At 42.9% G+C, this 24,925-nt stretch overlaps 1 protein-coding gene across 2 annotated transcripts in view; it reads right to left on the reverse strand.

Annotated features, from left to right (window-relative positions):
* Positions 1-9,332: 9,332 nt before the first annotated feature.
* Positions 9,333-24,925, reverse strand: part of BRWD3 (bromodomain and WD repeat domain containing 3) — a 52,699-nt gene continuing 37,106 nt past the window's right edge. The window contains exons 29-40 of one of the 2 annotated variants that reach the window (XM_082771226.1): positions 24,815-24,876; positions 24,574-24,729; positions 23,755-23,875; positions 22,878-23,003; positions 22,706-22,787; positions 20,855-20,911; positions 20,183-20,323; positions 19,747-19,899; positions 17,936-18,099; positions 17,252-17,349; positions 16,566-16,718; positions 9,333-15,956 (exon numbers count right to left, since the gene is read on the reverse strand). In XM_082771226.1, the coding sequence (XP_082627352.1) occupies positions 15,172-15,956; positions 16,566-16,718; positions 17,252-17,349; positions 17,936-18,099; positions 19,747-19,899; positions 20,183-20,323; positions 20,855-20,911; positions 22,706-22,787; positions 22,878-23,003; positions 23,755-23,875; positions 24,574-24,729; positions 24,815-24,876 (2,098 nt within the window). In that variant the 3' untranslated portion in view covers positions 9,333-15,171. Of the gene's footprint in view, positions 15,957-16,565; positions 16,725-17,251; positions 17,350-17,935; positions 18,100-19,746; positions 19,900-20,182; positions 20,324-20,854; positions 20,912-22,705; positions 22,788-22,877; positions 23,004-23,754; positions 23,876-24,573; positions 24,730-24,814; positions 24,877-24,925 lie in introns of both variants that reach the window. The other variant, XM_082771225.1, reaches the window with a different exon arrangement.

Genomic DNA, 24,925 nt, shown 5'->3' on the forward strand with positions numbered 1-24,925 from the left:
TGCCCAGGGCTCGCTCTTGGTGTCCCTGTCACCGCTGAGGGCGCGAGGCCCCACGCTGGCTGGGGTACGGCCGCCTGGTGCTTAGCTTCACGGCTGTGGTGACAAATTTGAACAGTGAGCAAGGACCTCGTGGCACAGAAATACATATAGCAGATGATGTGGTCTTGTGCTGCTATAATCATTGGACTCAAAACCCCTGACTCTGCAGCGGACCCTCCCGGCTCTGTCCTGCTGTGCCGTGGAGCTGCAAACCCACCAAACCCAGCTGAGGAGCCCACCTGAAGCAGCTGGCCCTGGGTTTCCACCAGCTGCCAGCCTGTGCAGAGCCGGAGGGCTGAGGGCTCACACTTCATCACCGTTCAGCCCCCGGTTCTCCCTGAAAGCCAGAGGCCTGACCTTACCAGATCCCAGCCGCTACTTGCTATCTCCTGTATCTGTATTGCACAAACACATAAAATATCACAAAGCAAAACTCCAAGGGATGTTTATCTAAAAGCAACTAGTGAAGGCAAAGCAGCAACTTCAATGTTTTTCTGCTACTAGACAGCAGCTGCTAATCCTTAATGAATGGTGCCTGTGCGAATCCAGCAGCACCATTTATATTATCTGACCTTGGTGGAGTTGACTCATTAAGTGTTATAAATAGCTGCTCCTAATAGGCAGTCGGTGTACAGGTGCCTTGTGTAATGACTGAGGAACAATCACAAACTAATTCCCCACTGATAATTCATAAGATATTTGAATAAAAATAAGGCTGTATTTGCATAGCTCCCCAGAAGGAAGTAATCTCCCTGAAAAATATTCTGGTTTGCAAACTGCATTAGTCAATGACTTTAGCAGAGTCACATTCACAAGAAATTATGCTAATACATGTGGAAGATTACATTTCCTTGGAAAAAAAAACAGAAAGAAAAGAAATAAGTGCAGTAAGACAGAGGAGAGCCCAGATGACTGCAGCGCGCTACGCTGCCCCGAGTAATTGATTGCTGCACCCATTCAAATAAATCGTGCTTTGTTAGGGAAAAAAATTAGGCAAGTTAAAATCTGATAGCTATAGCTTAGTATTTAATAAACAAATGCAATTCAGGATGTAATTACAGTATGGATGCGTTCTGTTGTGCTCAGCCCCCATCGTGTTGCATCCCGGGTTAGGAGCTACATCCAGGGCTCGGTCTCTGCAATCCAGGCAGACCCCAGTGCGAGCACAAAACGGGGACGATTTCAGTGGTGGGGGTGTGGTGCCTTTGCCAAAACCCTGAGTTCTTAATTGCCAGCTTTGAAAGTTGTGTTTCTTTCAATAAGGCCATTAAGCTCTGCCTTAAATCAGCTTTTTAGTCAAAGGACGATACAAACATCCTCGTGTCCTCGAAGCGTACCACCAGCTGAAAAAATCACGGGAAAAAGGCTCTCCTGAATGAAGCCTATGGTCTGGTTTGTGAATCTTTAACACGCATTCCTGCAGCTCTGTTCAACACTCAGCAAACTCATATTCTCTTTGACAGGGTAGACATTTTCATAAAGTATTTATAGCAGCTAAGCAAAATAACCACATTGCTGGGGACCTGAATTCTCAATCATTGCTTATAAAGTAACAGCTTTTTTAACTGAGATCTTCAGGAGTCTGTTCCAAAATCCCAGCCTTCCTTATTTATACTATAAACAGTAGAGAAATAATAAAATGGAAATGCAATTAAACTGTGAACTGTGGGTTGTTTTTTTTTTTTCTCTTTTTTCTTTCCAGTGGAGAATAGAGCATCTATAAGAATACATTTATAAATCTTGAATGTTTTGTACAACTGGATTGTAAAAGAATGGAAACACCACAGTATTGCCCCAACGGGGTGTTGGAAGTCCCGTCCAGACTGCAGAAGCCACGGGGGAGGGACAAGAAGTGACTTGGTGGGTGAAGCCCTGCCGTCCTGCTCCCAGCAGAGGCTCCTGGTGAGGAGCAGGGCTCTGCTGGCTGGTTTCCAGTGCCCATGTCCAGCAGCAGCAAACCTGCCTCTGAAAATCTCCTCCTCTCCCAGGGGGTCCCAGGCTTCAGCCGGTCTTCCAGAACATGGATGTGTTGGCTAATCCTTAAGTAATCTCCTTTCATCAGTGGTTTGCTCTTTGACATCTTTTTTCCAAGTGTTTCAAAGACCTTTAATTAAGAATCAAAACCCTCTTAAGATGGTGGCAATACCCTGATTTGACACAGGCTTAATTGAATCAGGAGAGGTTGAAAGGCCAAACTACATCAAATAATTGGAGTGTTCCTCGAGGACCACTTTTGACCCTTGGTTTTCCAGGGGCTGGTGGTGGCCAAATCCTATTTTTGTCCTTCAAAATACCACAAACACTTCTGACTGACCGGGTCTGCCTGCTGTAAGCTTGCAAGCTGCAGGGCTCTGCTTTGCTGCCTTTAAAGTTGCTGGTTTTAACAGTGGCAGGAAGATCAGGACCTAACAGATGTAAAAGCCTCTGCCCCAGGATCTGCATTTTGTAAGTCACTTGATATTTTCCATTTTAAATTACTTCTCTAAATGTGGCTTGCTGGTCAATTTAGCGATATAAGTGCTTCTGATGAGCTCTCAGTGCAAGACAAATAAGCGGGTTTCAGCAATATGACTCTTAATGTTTCATAGAAATTATTAAAAAATCATAAGTGAGTGTTTCTTCCCACTAATTGCCAGTTTACAGTCATGCTCCTGTTGCCTTCTTTAAGGTGTTTCACCAGTCAGACCTTTAAAAAATGTAGAAGGAAGTAGGAGAAGACATCTGTTATGATAGATTGGATGCAGACAACTATAAAAAGAAAGAAAATGGGAAAACACAGGCAATATCTCTGCGTTTCTCTGGGTTTTATGGGCAGCAGAAGACTCATCCACCACCGCCGCCAAAATACACTGCCTGTAGGCAAAGATTTCCATTAGCAGGGTACCGGGAACAAAATACAAAATCACTGCTTTGCACAGTGTTCACCAGGGGTAATGAATTGGGGATCGATTCAGAAGTAATCTGACTCCCTTTAAGTTTACAGGGACAAAACCATGACGGATGGGATGGAGGATGAGAAATTCCAGCCGGGCTGGGCAGGAATTGAGGCCGGTGTGCAGGAGCAGTCAGCCTGCCGCGAGGTTTCCCCATACCTTTCCAAGCACGGGCACCAACTACAATTTCTTGCTCTGCTGTCGGCAGCGACAGGGCCACCAGCCTGTGCTGGCGTTGATGGGAAGGGCCCAGCCCTGCCCCTGAGCCTCGTCCTTCTGAGAAACACGAGGCTATTTAAAGCTTGTAATGGTAATTATTTATAAGCCACCTTCATGAGCTGTGTCTTTCATTTTGCCTACACTTTTCCCTGCCTCTGGAGGACAATCCAGCTAGTGCTGAATTTAATAACCTGGCCCTGCCCCTAACCCTTGTGGACAAGCTGCAGCTTTTCCAGCAGGCACCCTCCTGCCTGCCATGGGGATGAGGGTTAGTCCTGAGGTCCACTGCAGCATCAGCTCTGCAATTGCAGTCTGTTTGCTGACTCCAAAATCCTCTAATTGGGATTTCCCCAATTAACAGCCTCTTCATTGCTTCTCCCAAGCCACCAGGAGCTGCCGTTTCACCTTCTGAACACTCAGCTCCCCTTAGTACCAGCTTTTGACCTAATTCTTGCATCAAGGACCTTGATGCAGAGAGAAGCACATACTGGTGTGAAACCTGGGGACAGAAAACAGATTAGGACCCCGTTTCACAATTCACATCCCCATTGCCTGTTTTTAATGCGTTACTACAAAACAATACTTTGTAAATCCTTTGTGCAGTAATGGTGAGTGATGGAGACGCTCATCACTGGGTGCTGGGCTTTGAGCACAGAGCTTGCTTCTGGCACCAGCACAGCCAGGCTCGGCTGCTGGAAGCAACAAACTGCCTGTGCACCAAAATAGAAAAAAGAATTAAGTTTCTTGCCAGCTCCTTGGGGAAATAGCGGTGGAAATAATGCATTCGTGGGTATTGTTTGTGTGCTGTGAAGCAGGACTGATGCGAAGGAGTGAGCAGCTCAGCAATGCTGCAGCAATGCTTTCCCAAAGCTTTTCCTGACAGTTCCCTAGCTCCAGGTGGCTGTGCTAATATTAGCAGAAGGAGTTTTGACTTTGGTTTTCTGTCAAACTGGCGTTTCTGGCTTACGCTCCTACAGGTGCCCGTGAGGTCTGGGTGCATCACCAACCCGCAGCCCAAGGGCTCGCAGCACGTGGCTTAGCTTTGACCAGGACCCACAACCACAACGTGCAGAAAATCTTTTAAAAACTCATTTTTTGCCAAGTCTTTTGAAAAACACATTAACTGGAAGCAGACTTTTTTTTTTTTTATTGACAATGGCTACTGTATAATGGCAGCAGGGAACGGGCCCGCATTAAATCCCGAGTGTAACTTTGTGTTAATGGGATCTTTTCACCACCAGCCACAACGAGGAGAAAGCCTCCAGCGAAGGTGCAAGGTCCTGAGTCCTCCACTGATCTAAAAATATTCCCGGCTGCTTGATAAGAGGTCGGCTCCCCCAGGACTTTACACTGCTCGTGGTGATGACGTCTGCTCTCGTGTCACGTAAGGAGCAAGGCTTCTACAGCTTGGGGTGGATTTCTGCACTTTAGACTCTATGTGAAAATGTAAATGATCGACCTCGCTTCCAAATAATTGCAGTTTTCAACCATATGTTGCTGAACTAACACGAAGCTATTTTGGTGAGCGTCCACGTGCTTTGCAGCTATAGGTAACGAAGGTGCCTCCGAGAGCTCCCTGCCTCCCTCCAGGGATAAAGAAGCCATCACAAGCCTCTAGCTTTAGAGATTCTTATTTTCATTAGCTTTTATTTAAAGAAATCGCTTGAAAGTAAAGTTCTGGGGGGAAAAAGAAGAAGCCTTCCTAAGCACAGGGTCTGGAAGATCGCAGTTCTGAGTAAACGTTTATGGCTGAGCTATAAAGCGCCGGTAATGGGAATGCTGACAGTCCGTTAACCACAGTGGTCCCAGCTGGCCCCGCTGATAATAAATTACACGAAACGAGGAGCAAACAGGACTCTGATTCACCGGGGCTGTGGGCAACAGAGTGGTAAAAACAAGTCGGGTTTCAGCACTGCCTCGTGTTTGTTTTTTTTTAATTTATTTTTTTATTTTTATTTTCCCAGCTGGTATTTTGACCCAAAGGCTGGAGTGTTTTGAATTACTGGTGTGTGTGTTAAGACTTTATACTGTGAATATTTCAACATATATGAATCTTTAATACGCCACCGCTCAGCTTATCTCAGGAAATTTGAAAATTATCTGTGTAGCGACTACACAGCTTTCATAAAAACATTGTTATACGATGTACCAGCAAAACAACAAGCTTAAATTTGCCATAGTACTGGCTGCATGCTTGCAATCAATTTAGCTTTGTACAAATGCAAAAATGTTCCCCGTGGGAATGTGCCGGAGATCCGATTTTTCCAGTGCCTATGGAACGCTGTAAAGGGATCAAAAGTGACCCCAAGCAGCATGCATATGGATGTTTCACTGCACAGCCTATTAAAATGTTCCCAATTTAAAATACTTCTGCCCAGACAAGTCCAGATGCTTCGATGCTGTCAGCACAAACGTGACAAAACGGGGACCGGTTTGGGATCAGCGCATCCCCAGCTCGGCTGGGTCGAGCCAGGCACCGGCGCTGCGCCGCGAGCATCTCCGCAGCACAGCACATGCTAATGAGCTCCATTATTTAATAATAAACAGCAACATTTAATTAGCGCAACCATTACTATGCATAAAGGGCTTTAATTACACGGCAGGCTGGTGGAAATACGCCAGTTTGGGGTGAGGTTGATCGGCAGGCCCCACTCCATCAGTGCACCAAAATGAGCTGCTGCCTTCGGTGCCTCCTCTCGCTGCTCTGTTACATGCTGAAATTGTGCTTTCTTGTGTTTTCTTGGGGATTTTTGGGTGGAAGGGGATGTTCCCAGTCTTGATTGCCTCCATGGAGGGCTGGTGCTGGTGCTGGATGGGAAGAGGTCCCGGCGGAGCCTGGAGCAGAGCTTGCCACTAACACGGCCGCTCCTGCCCCGCTGCAGGTCCCCAGCTGGAAAAGCAGTGAAGTGGTCAAACTCGAGTGAATCCACTCCCTTTATTTTAGCCTTTCCTAAATGAAAATCAGCCATTTAAAGAAAAAAAAAAAAAAAAAAAAAAAAAAAGAAAAATGCCCTCCCCGCTTTTAGCAACAGCCTACATGTGAGATACCAGATTTTGAGGAAACTGCTTGAAAGAAACCAAATTTATTGAACTTTCTGATATAGGCCAGGGACGCACCAAGACATAGAAATGTTCTTGGAGGGAGAAAACCAGCTCCTGCCCAGGTACCTTGTGGTGCTGGCGTCTGGAAGAGCGGGCTACTGTGAGAAACGCATGGGCTGTGGCCAAGGTGCTGGGTCCACGCCTGGTTTCTCTCCGTGTGCTGGGCACGCTGAAACTGTGGGTTTGGGAAGGAATATGCAGTAGGGAGTGAACCTCGGACAGCCATGGTGGCAGAGGAGCAGGAATTGCTCCAAAAGGGAACCTGCCCCTTCCCCACTTGCAAAGCTGTTGCCACTCGAGCTCCAAGAACATTAAAATAAATTATAAACGTCTGGCGGTAAAACAAATCCCCATTTTGCAAGTTTGAAAACTTGGGTTTCTTGTAGGACATATTTTCTTCCTGGAAATGTATGCTTCTGCTTTTATTCATCAGAAAATGTTTTAGTCTTAATTTGACGTTATTCTATTGGTGCTTTCTGGGCTCGAAACACAGCGCTCTCTCCCCTGCTTGCATCTGCCGTGCGAACAAAAAGAGGATATTCTGCACCTGTCACTGCCTCGCAACCAGCTGAAGCGAAATTGGATTCAACAGTCACTAAACAAAGTGCGAGCAATGAGTCAGTATGGAAATCAGACTTATTTCTTTTTAACTCTATTATGTGGCAGCACAAGAGAGCGGGCACGCTTCCTTGTGCGGCGGTGTACGTACGGGGTGCCCATTTCAACATCTTCCTCCAGCGCTTTTTCACCAGCTCCGAGACAAAAGGGAACAATCCCGCAGCTCTCTCTCACGCAGGAGATTGATGCACATCTGCTGTGCTCGCGATTTACATGTTTTAAACTTTAAGTAGGCACGGTTAAGGCAGAGGAAAATGGGGCAAAAACAGAGGAAACATCTCAAGGCCCCGTCTGCGGCCAACTTGCACTTGAGTTTCTCCAGCTGCCACCCCACGTCTCTGTCCTCGAAGATCTCTGTGCTCTGCCCACGGTTGGAGTGGACCCAATGCCACCTGCACCAAGAGGCGTAGGACACTTTGGTGCTTTTGCATCTTTATTTGTATCTGCGGCAGAATTGTCTTTAGCAATAGAAAAAACAGGCGTAGTTTTGGGGAAAAGAATTTGGGAGAGAGATGATTGGGGAAAAAAAATAATTGATTGTAAGTGAAAACAAAGCAGGGCACAGTTAGGGAGGATGGGAAGAAGAGGGGAGGTAAGGGGCACCCACACGAGGCAGGAGCAGAACCGAGGGGATCCCAGCCGCCCTGCAGGTGCTGCGACAAGAACTGGGGAAACTTTGGTGCAAACAAGAAGCCTCTTGTCTCTGAAATCACAAAACGCTCCTAATACCTAATGTCTTTAAGAATCAGAGAGCATTTATGTAGCAGACTTACTAATAGCTGCTGTCCACGCTAACAAATCTGTTTTCTTCCTTCACTCAGAGTCGTGCATTCAGGAACTTTCATCAGAAGTTTGGTTTGAGAGTCTTTTATCTCTTCCCGTCTTAAACAAAATCCATTTTGTTACAGTGAATAAACCTAATACATTCCCAACTGCAGTAAACACAGCAATTTTTTTTTTTCTTTTTGACTGCATAATATAGCTATTTAAAAAGTGTTAATTGCTTCTTTTGGAAAAAATGCCTGCATGTTCCCGTTTCAGCACAAAACAAGCAGCTTATGTGCTGCGCTATCAAGCCTGTTTATCTTCCCTGCTCCTCCATTCTTGCTATTCTTCACCCCGGTTATTCCGTCTGCCAGGCTCTGCATGAAAGATTGGGCGAATGATGTTGAAAGTAGCCCCTTTGAGGTTGAGCTGAGCGTGAAATAGCAAGGAAAAAAGTCATTTTGGTGCCCAGTTACTCCATCCTGGTGTGGAAAGTCATGGGACACCGCTCAATTTGCTGCTCTTGCTGCTGGAGACCAGCCGCAGGTCACCTTCGTCCCTAACTTCTTGTCCCTTTTGCACCATGCCAGCTTTAAATGCAGAAATATCCAACTTTTGAAGCCCCTTGTTTGGAAGTAAAAGGGCTGGGAAGGGTGAAGGACCCGGCTCTGCTGAGCCCCACACCTTGCCCGCCAAGCACAGGAGTCCTTACAAATTATTAAAATATACATTCATACCTAAACCTCCTTCAAGAAAACAATAAAAAAAAGAGGATGCTTTGCATGCTGAGATCAACACAGAAAATGAAGGAAAATGTTCAACGCAGCAGAAAATGAGTCAAGTAAAATGCTCCTGCATGGACTTTGCAGCAGGCCATGGCTGCATTGCACTGGGGAGCTCAGCAAGCACGCAGCAACGGCTCTGGGGAAAAAAAATAAAATAAAATAAATATAATATTAAATAAAATTAAAATAAAAGTTCAGAGGAGCCCAAAATCCATCTTCCCATCACCACAAAGAGAGATTTACGTATTTTCCTGGAGCCCTGTGGCAGCAGAGCACAAAACCACAGCACGACGACTGATGGGGCATTCATGCCCAGCAGGAAGAAGCCACGCTGAAACCAGCAAGGAAATTTGCTTAAAAACTCCTTGGGCAGTATCTATCCTTCTCTCTTCAGCAGCAGAGGGAAAACAGAGCAGTCCAGTGTCACAGAGTATTGGATTTTTCTCATGGTGCACAGGAATTAACGCATTGCAGCTCGAAGCGTATAAACAGGTGATGAAATCAGGAGTAAAACAGGGAGATGCTCCTGGGGGCTCCTCCATGGGCAGCCCAGGCCCCCCTCAGGCCCTGCTGGCACCAGAAGCCCAGCAGAGACAGCCCACGGCCACCCCACTGGGGGTCTTCATCCCATCCCCTTCAAGCTCTGCCGTGTCCCCATCACCTCCCAGCTTCCCCTGTCCTAGCCCCAAGGCCTCAGCGAGCCAATTTTCCAGAAATTGTCCAAGTTTATCCACTTATACAGGTGTCCTAGTTCATAAGCGTAGAATTATCCAGCTAAATCACCAAGTGCTTTCATGTTGAAAGCCGATTGTTCTTTTTTTTTTTTTTTTTTTTTTGTCTTTTTAATCCCAAACCCCTTAGTAAGCAATGCAAAACCAGAGGAAGAGTTTATCTTTTTTATTAAGACAATCCCACAGCTGGAAAATGAAACATCCTAGATTACATAAGTGACTTCAAAAAAACTCTAGAAAAAAATCTTTACAAATTTACATTTGTACAATACAAAAACTAACAGCTCATTGCATATAAATATTACATTTGGTCTGCCAACGAGTGGCATCAAAATCCCTGAAGTATTCATTTAAAGGGACCTGAGATAGCGGATGTGAAGATATGGGCATAAATATCACCTGAAAAAAAAATAAAAAAAATCAATAAAGTACATAATTCTAATAGCTTTGTGCATTTTTGGAGTATTTTAAATCATCCAGAGCATGAACTGTAGAGCCTAAATCACATGAATGTCGCTGCTCCAACACCAAGTGCTATTTCTAAGTGATGTCTGCTCTAAGGACTCGGGGAGGAATGAAGAGCTCTGTGTCGGTATCGCTACGGAGGAGAACACAAAACCAGCCTGGGGGCTCGGGGTGGATTTGAGCAGCCCCCGCTCTCAGGAGGCCGTCTGAAGAAGAGGGTCGGCGCCTTTGGGTTTCCCAGCGGGGCGAGGAAGCCCGAGCCCCCCGGCCGCCAGACCCCACAGCCAGCAGGGCGGCCAGGTCCCAAAGCACACCAAGAAGCCAACCTGCTCTTGGTTGCCCACGACTTGAACCACTTGCCGGCCAGCCACAGGCTGGAAATTGGCTAAGACGTGGCCGCCGTTGTTTGCCAGGAGCGTTAACTCGCAAGCGCAGCTTCGTTTGACTTGAAATTCTCACAAAGCCTGGTCAGGTACCCACATCCACGCACGTAAATGTATTTAAGCACCATTTTTATAACACTAGAGTTAAGGCTGTGACAGCAATTCCACCGGAACGTTTTCAGGGATTCAGAGCACAGTTGTGTACGCTTGCTGTGGGCTGAACATGACACAGTAAAAATGTACAAGCTTCCAACAGGTCTTTGCATTTCTAATACTAAAAAAGACAACTTTCAGACTAAGTTTTGCAGGCTGTTACTTACTGTACATAAAGGAGTTTTTTTTTGTCTTTTTTTTTTTTTTTTTTTTTCAAATGTGTAAACCTCTGGTATACTAATATTGAAAATTATCTATCGCACATGCGCAGTAATTTTCTATAATACATACTTGTAAGAACACAATGACAGCTCCCTACGATACTAAATAGAGATTTAGCCTTGGATTGTTAACTGCTCCTTCAGTCTATCGTGTAAATAATTAGCTTTTTATAAAACTTTGCACGATGATTTAAAAAATAAAAAATAAATCAAGAAATGTAAACGCACAAACACATTTCTAGAACACCGAACGGATGACACAGACCAGCGGTAGCAGGACGCCCCAGTCAGGGCTGACAAGACATCCCTACGCCTGCAGCAATTTGGTTTTCCCTGTCCTTGACCACCCAGGTTAAAGACGGAACAGCAATCTTGGGTCCTTATCAGGAATTAGAGATTTAAACTTATTTTCTTGGGTTAGTTCTGTGTGATTTTGAAGTTGTCAGAGACGCTCAGAGCCATCCAGGAGCAGTATCTTACATGCCTGCCAAGGTTATCTTGCTTTCTGAGGTCAGCAGAGCCTCCAACATTGACAAAAGCAATACATTTTAGTTTCTTTTTCCATATTTTATAAATTACTCCAGAACAATTTTTACTACGTGCCCAATGTCGGCTCTTTTCAGTGCTCTGAACCCGGCAGCCCGCACGCAGAAGCACCTGAGGTGTGCATTTAAGAACACGGTCAGGGAGAATTAAAGTACGCAAAGGACACAAGATTATTTTAGGCAACCAAAAATCATTCCAGAAGTTATTATTTCTTAATGATTCTGTTTAGCTCGTTCACCTGCAGGGGGGAGTTGATGGGGGTGGCCTCTGCTTACGCCTATGCCAGCTCCTGTTAGTAGGAGGAGCAACCCAAGATTTTCGATGCTACATTAAGCAAGCCCACCAGGCTCTCTCTTTATCCAAAGTTGTGATCTGCAGTTAAGGAATGGAAGTTTGAAAGCGAAGAAGGTGTTCCTACTTGGGATGAGATAGGAAAGCTAGGAAAAGAGGACAGCTTCCCAAGCGCTGGGGATGTGGAGAACCTGGGGAAGCTGCCCCTGAGGCCACCGCTGCCCTGGGGAGCTTCCAAGAGGAGCACGGGTGGGCTACCAGCAACAAGGAGAGATGAGAGAGAAGAGGAATGTGGCACCGGGAAGGCGGAGCACACACACACAACACCTACACCACGGCTTGAAGGAAACAAGGACAAAAGGAGCGATAAAACCGCACTGCCCCAGCCCCAGCACCAACAGAGAAGCTCCATGGGCACTTCCAACAGAGATACCCTGCGAGGCAGGAAGCCCACAACTTTCACAGATTTGACGTTAAATTCATACAGCAAGGGAAAAAAAAAAAAAAAAAAGAGCAATAATTCAGTAGACACAGCATGGTGGGCACAGTGCCCCATCGGAGCGAGGGGCGGCCGAGAAGCTAAGAGCAAGGTAAGGCAGACATACAAAAAGTGGCAAGTCACGGGACAGTTCAGCTCCTTGACAAACAACAGGCAACGAATTAAGCCTTACACCCTAACAGTCTGGCTAAAACAACGTTCATCAAGGTGTCAGAAAACACCCAGAGCCTCACAGGTAACCTGCGGGGCGGGAATGGGAGGCTGCAGATGAGGGGCGCAACGGGCGAACAGGAAAACAAAGCATGACAGAAAGCTAAAGGCGGGCCAAGTGGGGGCCGAAACGATGCGATGGCACAGTGGAACCACAAAACGAGCTTGGTCAGGGATGCCCTGGTCCAGGAGAAATGGGAGTGCTACAGACAGAGCAGAGCTGTGGGCAGGAGAGGCCGCGGCCCTGAGCGCGTGTGGGGCGCTGCGGCCTGCCGGCGCCTCAGCGAGGGCACGAGCACGCGGCTTTGGGGTCGGGGACCCTGCCAGTGCCCGGCTTACATCGTCTTACTGCTCCTGATGCACCTGCTGGGCTGGGATCAGGCTTTCTGCAACCATAAGCAGCTCCTAGCAGGACCTGGGGTTTGAGAGAAAGCGCCCGAATTCCTACAGTTACCGTTCTGCCGCGGAACGAGGCCACGAGAAACCAACTGCCCAACTCAGGGGAAGAACCCAGATACCAAACCAAGCGAGAAGAACGTAGCTAAAAACAAGTTATTGTTTCATGCTTATAAAAAGGTTCTCATGCACCAAAAAAAAATAAAAAATAAAAAAAATACACATTTTCTTTTACAATAAGCAATAGTTCTGTTGTTCTAGCACACCCTGCTGTCTAGCTCGTAATCATGTAACACGTATGATTAATACTTACGCCACAGTAAAGTGATGCTTCACTGTTATCTTCACAGTACTTCATTACATAGAAAAGATACATTTGAGAACATATTTAATATTATTCTAATTGTTGCTAAAATACACAACTTATAAAAGGATTTCTCTGGAATCCACGTGTTTACCTCCCCCCGACCCTTACACAAAATAAATAAGGAAGTGGATCTTCGGCCAGTCAGAAATATAAGAAAAGCATTTCTTTTGCATTTCAAGCTTTTCAGGCTTTAGAACAGAAACCATAGTGTTTACGTTAGCTCAACAGGACTGATCTAAAATGGGTATGATTCTGACTATGAGCTGATGCATACATGCTATTCCTGGTTACCGTATGTAGGAGGACCAATCAAAGAAATAACACTTTTTTTTTTTTTATAAATATATATGTATGTATATATATATATTATATATATATGAGAGAGAGATGATAGGACGGGTGTTTATATTTTAAAGCCCAATACAGAACTAGGAGAGCCTCTGCACTATATTCCCATCAAAACACAACTGAATTAAGTCCAGAAATGGATTATGGCTGATTCAAAACAGTTATTAGAAAAGTGTGATTTTTCTACTGTACCATAAACTCATATTAATGCTCTGAGCAATTTAGGATATACTCTCCTCCATCACAAAACTAAACCTTTGCATTTTTTTCAAGTCATTTTGCATCTAAGTAGAATTTTTGGAAAGCGAGATAAAATAGCTAGTGCTTAATATAGAAAGTCAAAAATTAAATTCCTTCTGCATCTGAGAATATACATGGGTCACTCTTTGCTGCCTGAGGTTTTCCAGAATTATTGACCAAGCCGTGCACAGATGAACCTAAGGATACTGGATGAAAAATTTTTAAAAAAAGAAATCTTGAAAAACTCCACTAAAAATTTCTAACCTTTTTCTTTTTTTTTTTTTTTTTTTCATTTGTTCTCTCTGTAAACCAGCGTACTCTCTTAACCAAGCTGGAACTGTCAGATTCTTTTCAACAACATGAGAAAAACTGAAGTCCCATATATATTTCAACCAGACCCTACTAAGCAAAGAGGCTGCCCAGCTCCAGCTCACCCCACGACAAATCCCCTGGTCCTGCTCACTGACACCGCTGCCTTTCGCTGGGGAAAGACACTACCGACTTCCCTCGCGTTGTCACAAACTGTACTATTCCTACCCAAATGAGTTCTGTTTTCAAGTTTGCAGTTTTCAGTATAACAAGTACAGTGCAACATGAATTCTCTTCTGGAAGCTTGAGACACAAGAGTCTGTCTGGAGGACGAGAACAGAAAGCTACCAGCACTGCTAGCCACCAGAGCTCAGTTCAGCTTCCCCCTCAGCTCCAGGGGACAAATTAAAACCACCACAGATTTGCACCGAGTTAAGTCGCAGCAAAACCGTGTGGGAGCCAGTTGGCCTACCTGCATAAACTACCACCTGCTGCAAACATCATGCTTCTGAAAACTGATCATTACTTGGATTTGTTTTCATCGTGTCGATATAATGGAGATATAGTTACTGTACAACTCAGCGAGCAATTCCATCTCTCTGCCCTCCTGCTTGCCTCTTCTTCAACACATACTGAATAATAGCATCTATTTTCTTTTAAGTTTCCAGTAGTTGTAAATAGAGGTAGCCAAGCTACTATTAAAAATCACGTTATGCTTTGAAGAGGAGGAACCTTTCAAATGTTGAAGTTACCCCTTAGCTGCACAATCTCTATTAATACTATAAAAATATGAGAGGACAAAAAGAAAATAGATGCAAGTAACTTTTGCATTTGGCACCTTTTGTCTAGATATTCATACTTCTCAAGTATTCTCTTTTTAATAAAGTTAATGCACACATAGGACACACCACATCAAAGGTTTGCTACATATTTACAAGGCACCAACCCTTTGTCACTTTTTACACGAATAAAGAACCGATAGAAAGCACATCAGGACCCCCGTAACTGTAGTATAGACATACTTCAGTTCAGCACAATTCATGACTGTTTGGCCTGGGAAGATTAAAATAATCCAGATCCTTCTTACAATATAGAAACTGTAAACATTTTATAGCTGCCTTTAGGATTGGTGTATTGTGCAAAAGTTATAATTATTACTGTGTATAAGGATTTATGGCAGAAACCACATAAAAACTCTGTAAGAAGGTGCTATTTCTATAATACAAAAACAAAACAAGGGAGAGAAGTCATAATCATGATTTAAAATATCATGTTCTTATTGAGAAGCTGGAAGCCTCTTTAATGCGATGAACTCGTAGTGTGTGGGGAAGAATTTCTGTAATTTAAGGCCTAATGAATAAGGCTTCTTTTGACCAATGAAGTGTGGCGATCTGAAGTTTGAAAACAAACGCAAACTGACATAATGGAAAAGCACCACTGTGAGACATGAGTGGAGTCCCCGCACAACTTGCTTGGTAGATTTTCTGGTAAAATCCCTGCAGTAGAAGGCCATTGAAGTTCTTTTAAAATTGTTCCAAAGTTTTTCATCTGTCAATAATTCCATCCCATGAGATGGCTGACCCTGGCTTTTTCTGTCATTTTCCGCACCCTGCCTGACCTGGAAGTACCAAGGTTCAAAGGATCCTCGGTGTGCACAAAATTGTCATTATCAGAATCGTCGTTATACAGGACAGTTCTCCTGCCCTCGTTCCTTGTTTTGATTCGAGGCGGCCTACTGAATCGGCCTCCAAAGACGTTCTCACCAAATTGTCCTCCAAACAGATTCTCAAATTCATCATCTGTAATTCGGGCACGTTTCGCTCTGGTGGCTCCTCGCGAGGCTCCTCTGCCTCCCCGGCCTCTTCTTCCTCCCCTGCCACCACCTCTTCCTCTGCCACAACCTCGTCCACCTCTTCCACCTCTTCCCCCTCTACTCCATCTGCCCCACCTCCCCCACCTACCCCTCCTCCCTGTCCCTCTGCCCTGCCAATTCCTCTTCCCACTGGTGACTTTTCTTTTGATTTTTCTCTTGGGTTTTTTGGATTGCACAACTTTGCTGTAGTCATGGTCTCCATCAATGTAATCCTGATCTGTTCTAGATGTTGATTCCGAGTCTGAATCAGAGCCACTTCTGCTTTCAGAACTTGAACTGGATGCTGATTCCCCACTTTCTGATGAAGATAAACCAGACTTCTCCTTTAAGTCTCTTTTCTTCTTTTCCTCTTCCTCTGCCTCCTCCAGATGTTCATCTTCTGATGCACTTACTAGCTTCCTCTTGACTCCTGTCCGAGGTTCTCTGCCATCACCATTTGTAAGTGGTCCATCAGGAGAGTGATCTAAGCAAACACAAAACAATCCCGTTACCATCATCGTGTCTGAACCAAACTGGGCCACAAAAAGTGGGATTCGCCTCACGCCTTTGTGATGTGCCCTGGGGATGATCCAACTCTGAGCTAGTCACCACAGGCAACCTTTATGTTCTGTGGAGGGAAACGGGTGCCCTAAGAGGAAAATTTATCAAAACAGAAGTAAACGCTGTTCATCTTATCCTGAAGCATGGACTGCTTGACTCTCTTGACTAGTAATCCAATGCAAATCCATTCAAAACCAGGAGACCAGAGTGATTTGCTCAGACACAAACATCTAACATTTAGTCAGACAAATCCTAGCAAGCGTGTCAAGACAGAAACACCTCCAAAATCTACTTCAAACCTAAAAATGTACATTAAAGTAACACACTGCAAGTAGTGCTTATTTCCTAACAAACATGCGTTGTCAAAAGGCCAGGGAATTTCTGTGGAATCTGTGGCAAACAGTTGCAGTGTGGTTTGGGGCTACAGCATAACGTTAGACCCTGGCAAGAAAAACATAAGCATCAGCCAGAAGCAGCACCTTCCATTTCTAGTGAAAGCAGTCATCCGAAGAACAGAATACTTCTTTCCCACCTTGTTTCACTGGTGTCAGTTTACTTCTGATCGGTCTACTTTTCCCTGGATCGATGGTATTTCCACTTCGGTTCTGTGCATTTGAGCCCGAGGAAGACGGCTGACCTTCCAACTCTTCACCAGTGGCTGAACCCAAAGGTTCCTCTGTGGTATCTGAAACTTAAGATGGGACATCGCTAACTTGACAGAGTATCTTTTGTTCTCTAGTTGCACGTTTGAAATGTAAGGCGTTTTGGGGAGGTTTTGTATCACCTAAGTCAGTGGCCTGAAAGTCAGGAGGTTAGTTTCACCCAGCTGCCTCTCCAGTCATGAAGAGACAGGCTCATCCAGGATGTAATCCAAAGTAAACTTAACATATTTGTAGTTTCTGTATGAGAGAAGCCCATGTATGGGAAGTCCAGATTCTTGTAATTATATTAATTCTTAGCAAGGCCAGACCAAGTTTCAATATTTTCTGCACCTTACCAATAACTTATCAACAGATGGAGGGCCGTGTCAGGCTAACAGGAGCTACAGAACACATATTTACATGATCTTGCTACTTGCTTGTTCAACGGGTAGGTTTTGCATGTGTCTTACGATTATAGGATTTAAATTGAACATTAAATATGCACCAGCTTTTTCATCACTCTGCACAAAGAAGTTGCTACAAAAGAAAGGATGAATATTAGAAAATTCCTCCTCACCGTGAGATGAAACTGAAGAGCTAGTCCTAGTCAAAGGCAGTGAGGTATTCTGGTTGGTTTTAGGTTGAATCTTCATTTGCTTCTGTTTCCCTTTTGGACTGACGATACAAAGCATCCCAGAAAGATAAAGTTATTAGTTCCGAAGGACTCAAACACAAAAACATTTTCCCCTGCAGTGCCTTGTTTTTTTTGCAGCAGACTTGTAACACAAATGATTTCTGTTTCCCCAGTGCCTGTACTGAAGTAGTAACACTAAAAACATTGGCAATACCATTCCGTTTGATAAAGGCATTTGAGTTTTCAAGAACAAGGCATGTGAGGTCTTTTAACCTCACCTTTTAAAACTGAACTACTCAGTTTACACAGCTAACATACAGAATTCAGAAAAGCATTACTCCGCACTTTTTCAACCATTACTAAACAAAGGCAAAAAAAAACTTACTTTTTCAATTTATCCAGAGGGAACACTTGTAATTATATAGCCTTTCGCTTACCAGAATTAAGCCCAAACTACAAAGTGAGTTTTGATGGGATTTGAGCTCATAAGTTTACCACCCAAAAGAGCAACTGTGTCAGGAAATGAGCAATACCATTAACTGACTGCTTATTCACAAAGGTCTGCCTACCACTGTCTTGACATATCTCAAACGACACTGATAGCACATTTGATTATCATTACGTTACCTAGATGCTCTGCTAGTTGATGGGGAACTGCTACTGCTTCTTAGCCGTTTTCGGTACCGTGGCCTTTTCCTCTTCTGACATTGCATTGCTGACTTGTACTCAGAGATGATATTTTTCATATGATTTTCAAATAAGGCAGATAGTCGAAGTGTCATGCTATATATCTGGAATGAGAAAGCGTGGCCAGAATTATTAAAGCTTGGCTATCTGGAAGATCAGCAGAAAGCTGTCACAAAGCTGCAGAGACTTAATCTTTGCAGTGCAAAAGAAAAATTAATGGTGACATTCAACTGCAGGGCTCTTTACAGATAACTTCCTTTCAAAACGCATGTGCATTCTTATGACAGAAAGTGTGTTTGGACAAAGATTTAATTATTTACAGTACAAAATATTTACAAGGCTAAAAGAAAATTGGTATTTTGATTACTGAAATATACCTTTCATTGTTAATCTTCATATAGCACGGAGGCACTCCATAAGTTAAATTGAAGTACCAAGGGAAAGTACGAATGAACTTCACTGTCAACTCATCTTTGTTTTTTGCTGTAATTTCCTAGTGATGAGTCCTTACGCTCATCCCTACAGAGCTGCATGGAGACACCAACTGAAATGTCCTCATTCCCAAATTCAAGAAGCCAGATGTCCTTAAGCCATTTCCTCACCCTCTTCCTGGGCCTCACCTCCGACTACCCTCATTCACAAATGCACTTACGGTGCTCTCTGTATTTTGGACTATTCTGTTCAAGATTTTACTTCAGATGTTTTATGCTTATGACAAACCAGTAGTTTTGGGATGTTGTTGCAAAGATGGTAAACAAGGCTAGAAACCCTCAGGATGCGGACAGGCATTTGGCAGTGGATGAACCCACTGTGGCAGAAGGCCCAGCTGTGTGCCCCAGCCCTCCCGCAAAGATCATCCCACTGAGGCTCTTCGCAGTATTTACGCAAATGGATATTGACGGGCCACTCTATTAAAGCAATTTGCGAGTTGACTCATCAGCTGTTCAGTTATAAATACACAGGGAAGTTCCCAGGGAGTGCACAGCAGTAAATAACTCACTACCAAGCATACTTGGATGTCAAGCATACACTGATCTCAAATCACCTGTCTTCTTGCAATCCTCTACCACCTTTCCCTCTGTTAAGTATGCCAAAGTTATTGGTCTTTATCTTCAGAGCTTACCCCAGCCCACCTTTTGTCCTTTATACAACACCAGAATAATTGAACCCACCTTTGGTAACAGCAGTTTTGTGCTTTCTCTCACACCCACTCACACTTATCTGGAGCTCCCCTCTCCCAGAGCATCACCCTACTTCAAGTTTACTGCCATCACCCTGCTTTCACAGAGCACAGTAGCTATTATTCTGCTGGTGAGCAAGAAGTACTGCTCCTCAAGAGATGAAAAATGTCATGCTATCTCCCATTGCCTCCCACCTAGCACCATTTACACTTGCACTAAAAGCTCTCCCCGCCACACTCTGCTCTTCCTGCTGATAGACAGTGGCTAGAATAAAACATTTTGCATCACCACGTTAGGTGCCACATATAACAACATGTAGGATTTAACACGTCTGTGAAATTTATGCTCTAAGTAAAGGCAGCGCAACCTAATCCTAATTGGTATGTATTTTATTCATGATAGTTTATAAATGCTTCTATTTCTACATAAAAATTACAGGCAAATTTTTAAACATTCTTATCTATGCTAGATGGTGTCTTTTGGAGATGTGATTTTGTTACCACTAAAGCATCTGGTTTAATACGCAGGGCCATGGTCCTTACAAAGAAGAAATTAAAACGTATGACTTACTCGAGACTTTTTATTAGGAGTGTAAGCTTTAGAGTTGCAGAATATTAAGCGAATATCTTTGTAAAATTCCAACGGACTAGTGTAGTTTCCTGCTTCCAAGGTTTCTTTCACAGTGCTGAAATCCATAGGAGTGTCAACAATATCTCGATAATCCTGTAAGAGCATGCAAAAAAATAATAAAGACTGATGATAACACCACCTGAGGCTGATCATGAAAACATCTATGGTATCATCCACAACAGCAGCTCGTAACTAATTATTTCCACCTAGGACAGAGATTGGAGAGTTACTGTAGATAATTCTCTGAAAACATCATTGCACTGAACATGGTCCCTTACAGCTCAGAAATGCCAAGGTTACAAACATGTCCAGGACAGAACTTTGGCAAAGGATGAACAGTAGATTTTAAAATTGTGAGTACCGAAGCCGTACTCACAGGATAGGAGAACAGATCAACCGGCTGTCTAAATGGCTCAGAGTCCTCTCTTTCATAAATCAAGTTTAACAACTGTTTGCATTGCTCTTTCCAAGCATCAGGACTTGCTTTCACGGGCTGTCTTTTTATTCGTCGCCTTACCTGCAAGGAAACAGATGGATTTTGTCATCTTTCAGAATATTCAGATTTTTCACTTTAAGTTCATATTAATTTACTAGTGTTCTGAGTTGAAGCAGATTTCCACAACTAAAAACAGAACTGCAATAAGGTTAAAACAGCTGAAGGCACGATGATATGCAGAATGCAAATTGCAGAAATGTGCCTTTTTTTGGTAATATATAATTGCTCAAACCCACATGAAGTACACAGTATTTCAGATCCAGGCTAGCTATTTTTGTCAGTTTTCTCCCAGATTTGATGGCAAATTAGATTTGTTCTAGATATCTTTCAAATCAATCAACCAAAAAGATTCTTCAGCAATTAAATTTACCTGCACAGCAGCATCCTTAGTCTGCCACCACTTACCCATATACATGTACACAACTGAATTCACATGGTTGGAACTGCAGACTATAGGCTCTGACAAATTTAACATGTTCCAGACCTAAACGAGTGTTTCAGTGCCCAGTCTCTCTGTCTCATAAGCTAAACCAACTAGAAATATTTACTCACTCGTCTTTTCCCAGAGGAAGTTCCTGGAGCATCTGAATCTACATCTACTTCTGCCACCTAAAGGAAAAGGTAATGATTACACATGCATGCTTGTATACACACACAGCAATGGAAACAGTCTGAAACAAACAAAACGAAAAACAACAGCAAGCACAATTAGAAACTATTCAAATTAAAAGAATATTTCAAGCAAAACAGAAACTAGTTTCAAACTCAAGCTTACAGAACTTCAGGGGAAAAAAAAGATAAGCTGCTCCATCTCTTTTCTAAGTTTGCTTCCACAGAAATTACATAGAAATATCTGAGAAATATTAATGGCTTATTTTCAGTCCTTGAGAATCAGCTAATTCCCAGTGGTGCACAGCTGTATACCTCTTCCTAAATGTTCACTGAGTTTATTCAGACTTTGTGTAGTCTCTTACTTACATTAAGTGTAGATAATATTATTTTCAGAAACTGGATCCAGAAATGAAACAACTCCTTTGTACAAAACTTTCTACCACTAATTATATTTTGAGGGGAGAATCGGTTGCTTAAGAGCTCTTACAGAGGAATCTCACAGTATTTTCTTATTTTAAAACAAAATCTTCTTGTATTTGGCTACACAAAGGATAACTTTTATAACAGAACACAGAACAAAGAAACAAATAGAAATTAAAAAAAGAAAACAACTTATTTCTCACACAGTACATCAGAAAGAACAGGAAAGAAGATAAACACACTGGACCCCAACACGACAATGCCACTCCTGTGCTGCCAAAATCCAGACATGAAGCCAGAGAGGCCTATTTCAGAGCCAGCAGCTACTCTGCCACTTAAACCATCTCAAACCACTTGTAGTACTGTGCAGTGCATTTAAAACTTGTGTAAAATGCAAAAACTACAATAACAATGCATCTCAGAAAGAGAGCAAAAGATACCAGAAGCACAGTGACTGCCAAATGAAGCTTCCTACCAGTCCAGAAAAAAATTTCCGATGTTTTCAGCCAGTCTGACTTGGGCTAAAGTTTCCTCTTGATCCTAAATCTGGTGGTCAGTGTGCAGCACTTGAAAGTATCCAGGAACATCTAAGTACTCCTCCTTGACACCAAGCATTATACTCAAGATTTTAAGTTTTAATACTAATCCAAGGTAACAGCACTAGTCACATACGTAGGTATTCAACCAGCATCAGGTTTAACTTTAATATTTCAATACTGCAATAATGGAAAACATCAGAAGATTGGAGGAGCAAAGAAACCTCATAACTACATCTTACAGTAGTTCATGTATTAGAAAACAACACTAAAAAAAAAAAAAAAAAAAAACAACACACCTAAGCAATTTGGGTTATAAGAGATCACTGCTTTGCAACAGAAACTACACCACACTTCAAAGTCTTTACAAACTATGTTTAAGGGGATTAAGAGTAAGGAGAGAGAAGTTAAGGGAAGTGATATCTACCCTGTTTTTTACCTGTTACTTCACTCCACTGTACAACTAATGGGAAATGACAGAGAATTACGTAAGAAAACCAGGTCTGCTTCTTCCCTGACAACAGGAGAACCTGTCCTTCTAGTTCATCAGCCTGAATAACAGCTCCAGCTCATATTCTCCCTACTTACTAATATTTCCTCACACAAAGTATCACGTACTGAGAGAAGATTAAAAACAGGAAGCTCCAAGAATCATTTTTACTTACTGAAGGGAGCTTTTTGCCCTAGGTGAGCGATCAAATGGCCTAAACAGGCTTATCTCAAAAATATAAAGCAACTACCCATAAAATAAAAACTCAGCAAAAATCTTCTCAAACTTCTTCCGGGTACTGAATTTAAAAATGCAACTTCTCATGGTCACACTTAATGGTCTTACCTCCTCCTCTTCATCAGTACTGCTCAGGTCCTCTGCTTTCACCTTATTATATATTTCTAATATATCCGTACAACTCTGATCCCTGCAGAGCAGTAACAAAAGTCAAAATACATAACCAAATTTCTCAGGGACTCAAGATGTCAGATCTGTGAAGTAAGAAAACCATGCCTACCCGATGAAGCGGAGTAAGACATCTGTTACGATTTTGGCTGCTTTGACTATAGGACTGTCTGGCTCGTTGAAAGTCCTGGCATTATGTTCAATGTAGCGTACCTCCCACATCAGCGCAGAGATTCTCCTAAAAAAAACAAAAAACATAAAAGGATGGAGATGAAGGTGTATATTATTTGTCTTCTGAGTTTGAAAGTAAAAAAAGGAATTAGGTAACCCAAGTATGTGGAGAACAGGTTGCCAAGGACACAAGTGGTTTCTGTTCACACACTGCTTACTATCCCAGTGTGCCAGGTTGAGATCCACTTTGTGGCGGAAAAAAGTCCCTCTTCAAATTGGCAATGAATAGAAAGAAGAGAAAACAAACCTACAGAAGACAACTGCTGGCTCTTCCCACTTGTAGAAAGCCTTACAGGTAAAGTGATGCCCAGAGGGAAGAAAGAGCAGGATAGGAAAAGATATTATTTATCCCCAAGTTAACTGGAAAAACGGAGACTTCCATTTTACAGCACTATGTAGCCCATGTCTAACAGCTACAGTACAACCCAAGTATCTGGTTCAAAGGCAGCAGAGATACAAATCAAACACACTCTGCCTACAGTGCCATCCAGGGACTAAGACTCTGTATGCTAAACAAAAAAAAAACAAACAACTGAACCTCCAGATCCAGATATACCAGCTTTTGCCCTAATGATGTGCACAAAAATTATTATATTGCAAGACTTGCTTTGTACAAAGCCAAATAGAATCTCACCTTACACTCCTGGTTAACCAAAGAAATATGTTGCCTAAGTGGTATTACATGTTATTGAGCTAAGCGTTTTCCTCAAATAGACTACAGTAAATGTAGATTACAAACAAATAAAAATCAAACCGACCTATAAAACCTGTTTTCAAGTCTCCTCCTGATTGTGGTGAGGTCCGTTGGATAAGCAACTACAGTGCAATACATGGGATAGGCACTAAGGTCCACTGGAACAGCAAAGGGATTAGAAATGTCTGAAAGACAAAAGATCAGAATCATTCAGATGCCTCAGATGATACCAGAAGCAAAGTTATAATTACTTTTAATAGTTTCCGTGTTTCCTTTCTAAGAATTCAGCAAAAGCAATACAGATCTACAGCTGGATACGTCATTACCCAAAGGGTAGGATTGTACCTCTTGTACCGTCTGTTAATTAAACAAAAAATGTTTTTTCAAGTGTAAGTATCACATCTGAGACTTCCATGCCAGCAGCCAACTGTATTGCTGAAAAGTAACATGGTTTATGGATGTAAAACAGGAATACTACAACAAGCAACATAAACTGAGTATAACTAAGTATACAGAAGTGTCCTATGCATAGGACAGAATTTAAATCATTCGTGCTATTAAACAGCTACGTTCTGAAACTAGTCACACGGTATTTGTTGGTAAGAATTTGTCAGTTGTTTTTTTGGCAGATTAATTCTGTTTTACTCATTTATATTTATATGCAAGCCACTCAGAATCCCCATTAACTTGAAAGGAACAGGTGAAGCCCCAGAAGCAGGAAAGCACAACTGAAAAGGGTATCATATGAAATTTAAAAGGCTCCTTTCAATTATTTAGTTGGGCAATTTTCAACAAACGCCCAATACTCCACCCTATCTACCCCTCCGTCATGTGCCACCATGCTGATATTCTTAATACTTCCACCTTTTCTCTCCAAACATACCAAGGGAAAGAAGTTGCTCAATCCCCCGAATTACTCGTTCACATTCTTCATCTCTGGAATGGGCCCCCCATTCTCCTTCCTGGGGTTTGTAGAGAAGAGCTGTCAGCTCATCTGGAGTCACAGGGACTCCAGCACCAACCTCCTCTGGATAAGCAGCTAAATATGAAGAATTCAACAACAGTAAGTACTAGCAGTGATGCACAACTACTTACGTATCGACATGAATTCAAAACACACTTACTTCCTTCTGGAATTGGCTCCATGTCCCATGGGCTCATCCTCTCTCTTTCGTTGTTGTCCCAGCTTTTAAAAATAAAAATAAAATCCATTGCAATACATAAATTCAAGCACT

Source organism: Aythya marila, assembly GCF_965140915.1.
Source record: "Aythya marila genome assembly, chromosome: 13".
NCBI classification, from domain to species: domain Eukaryota; kingdom Metazoa; phylum Chordata; class Aves; order Anseriformes; family Anatidae; genus Aythya; species Aythya marila.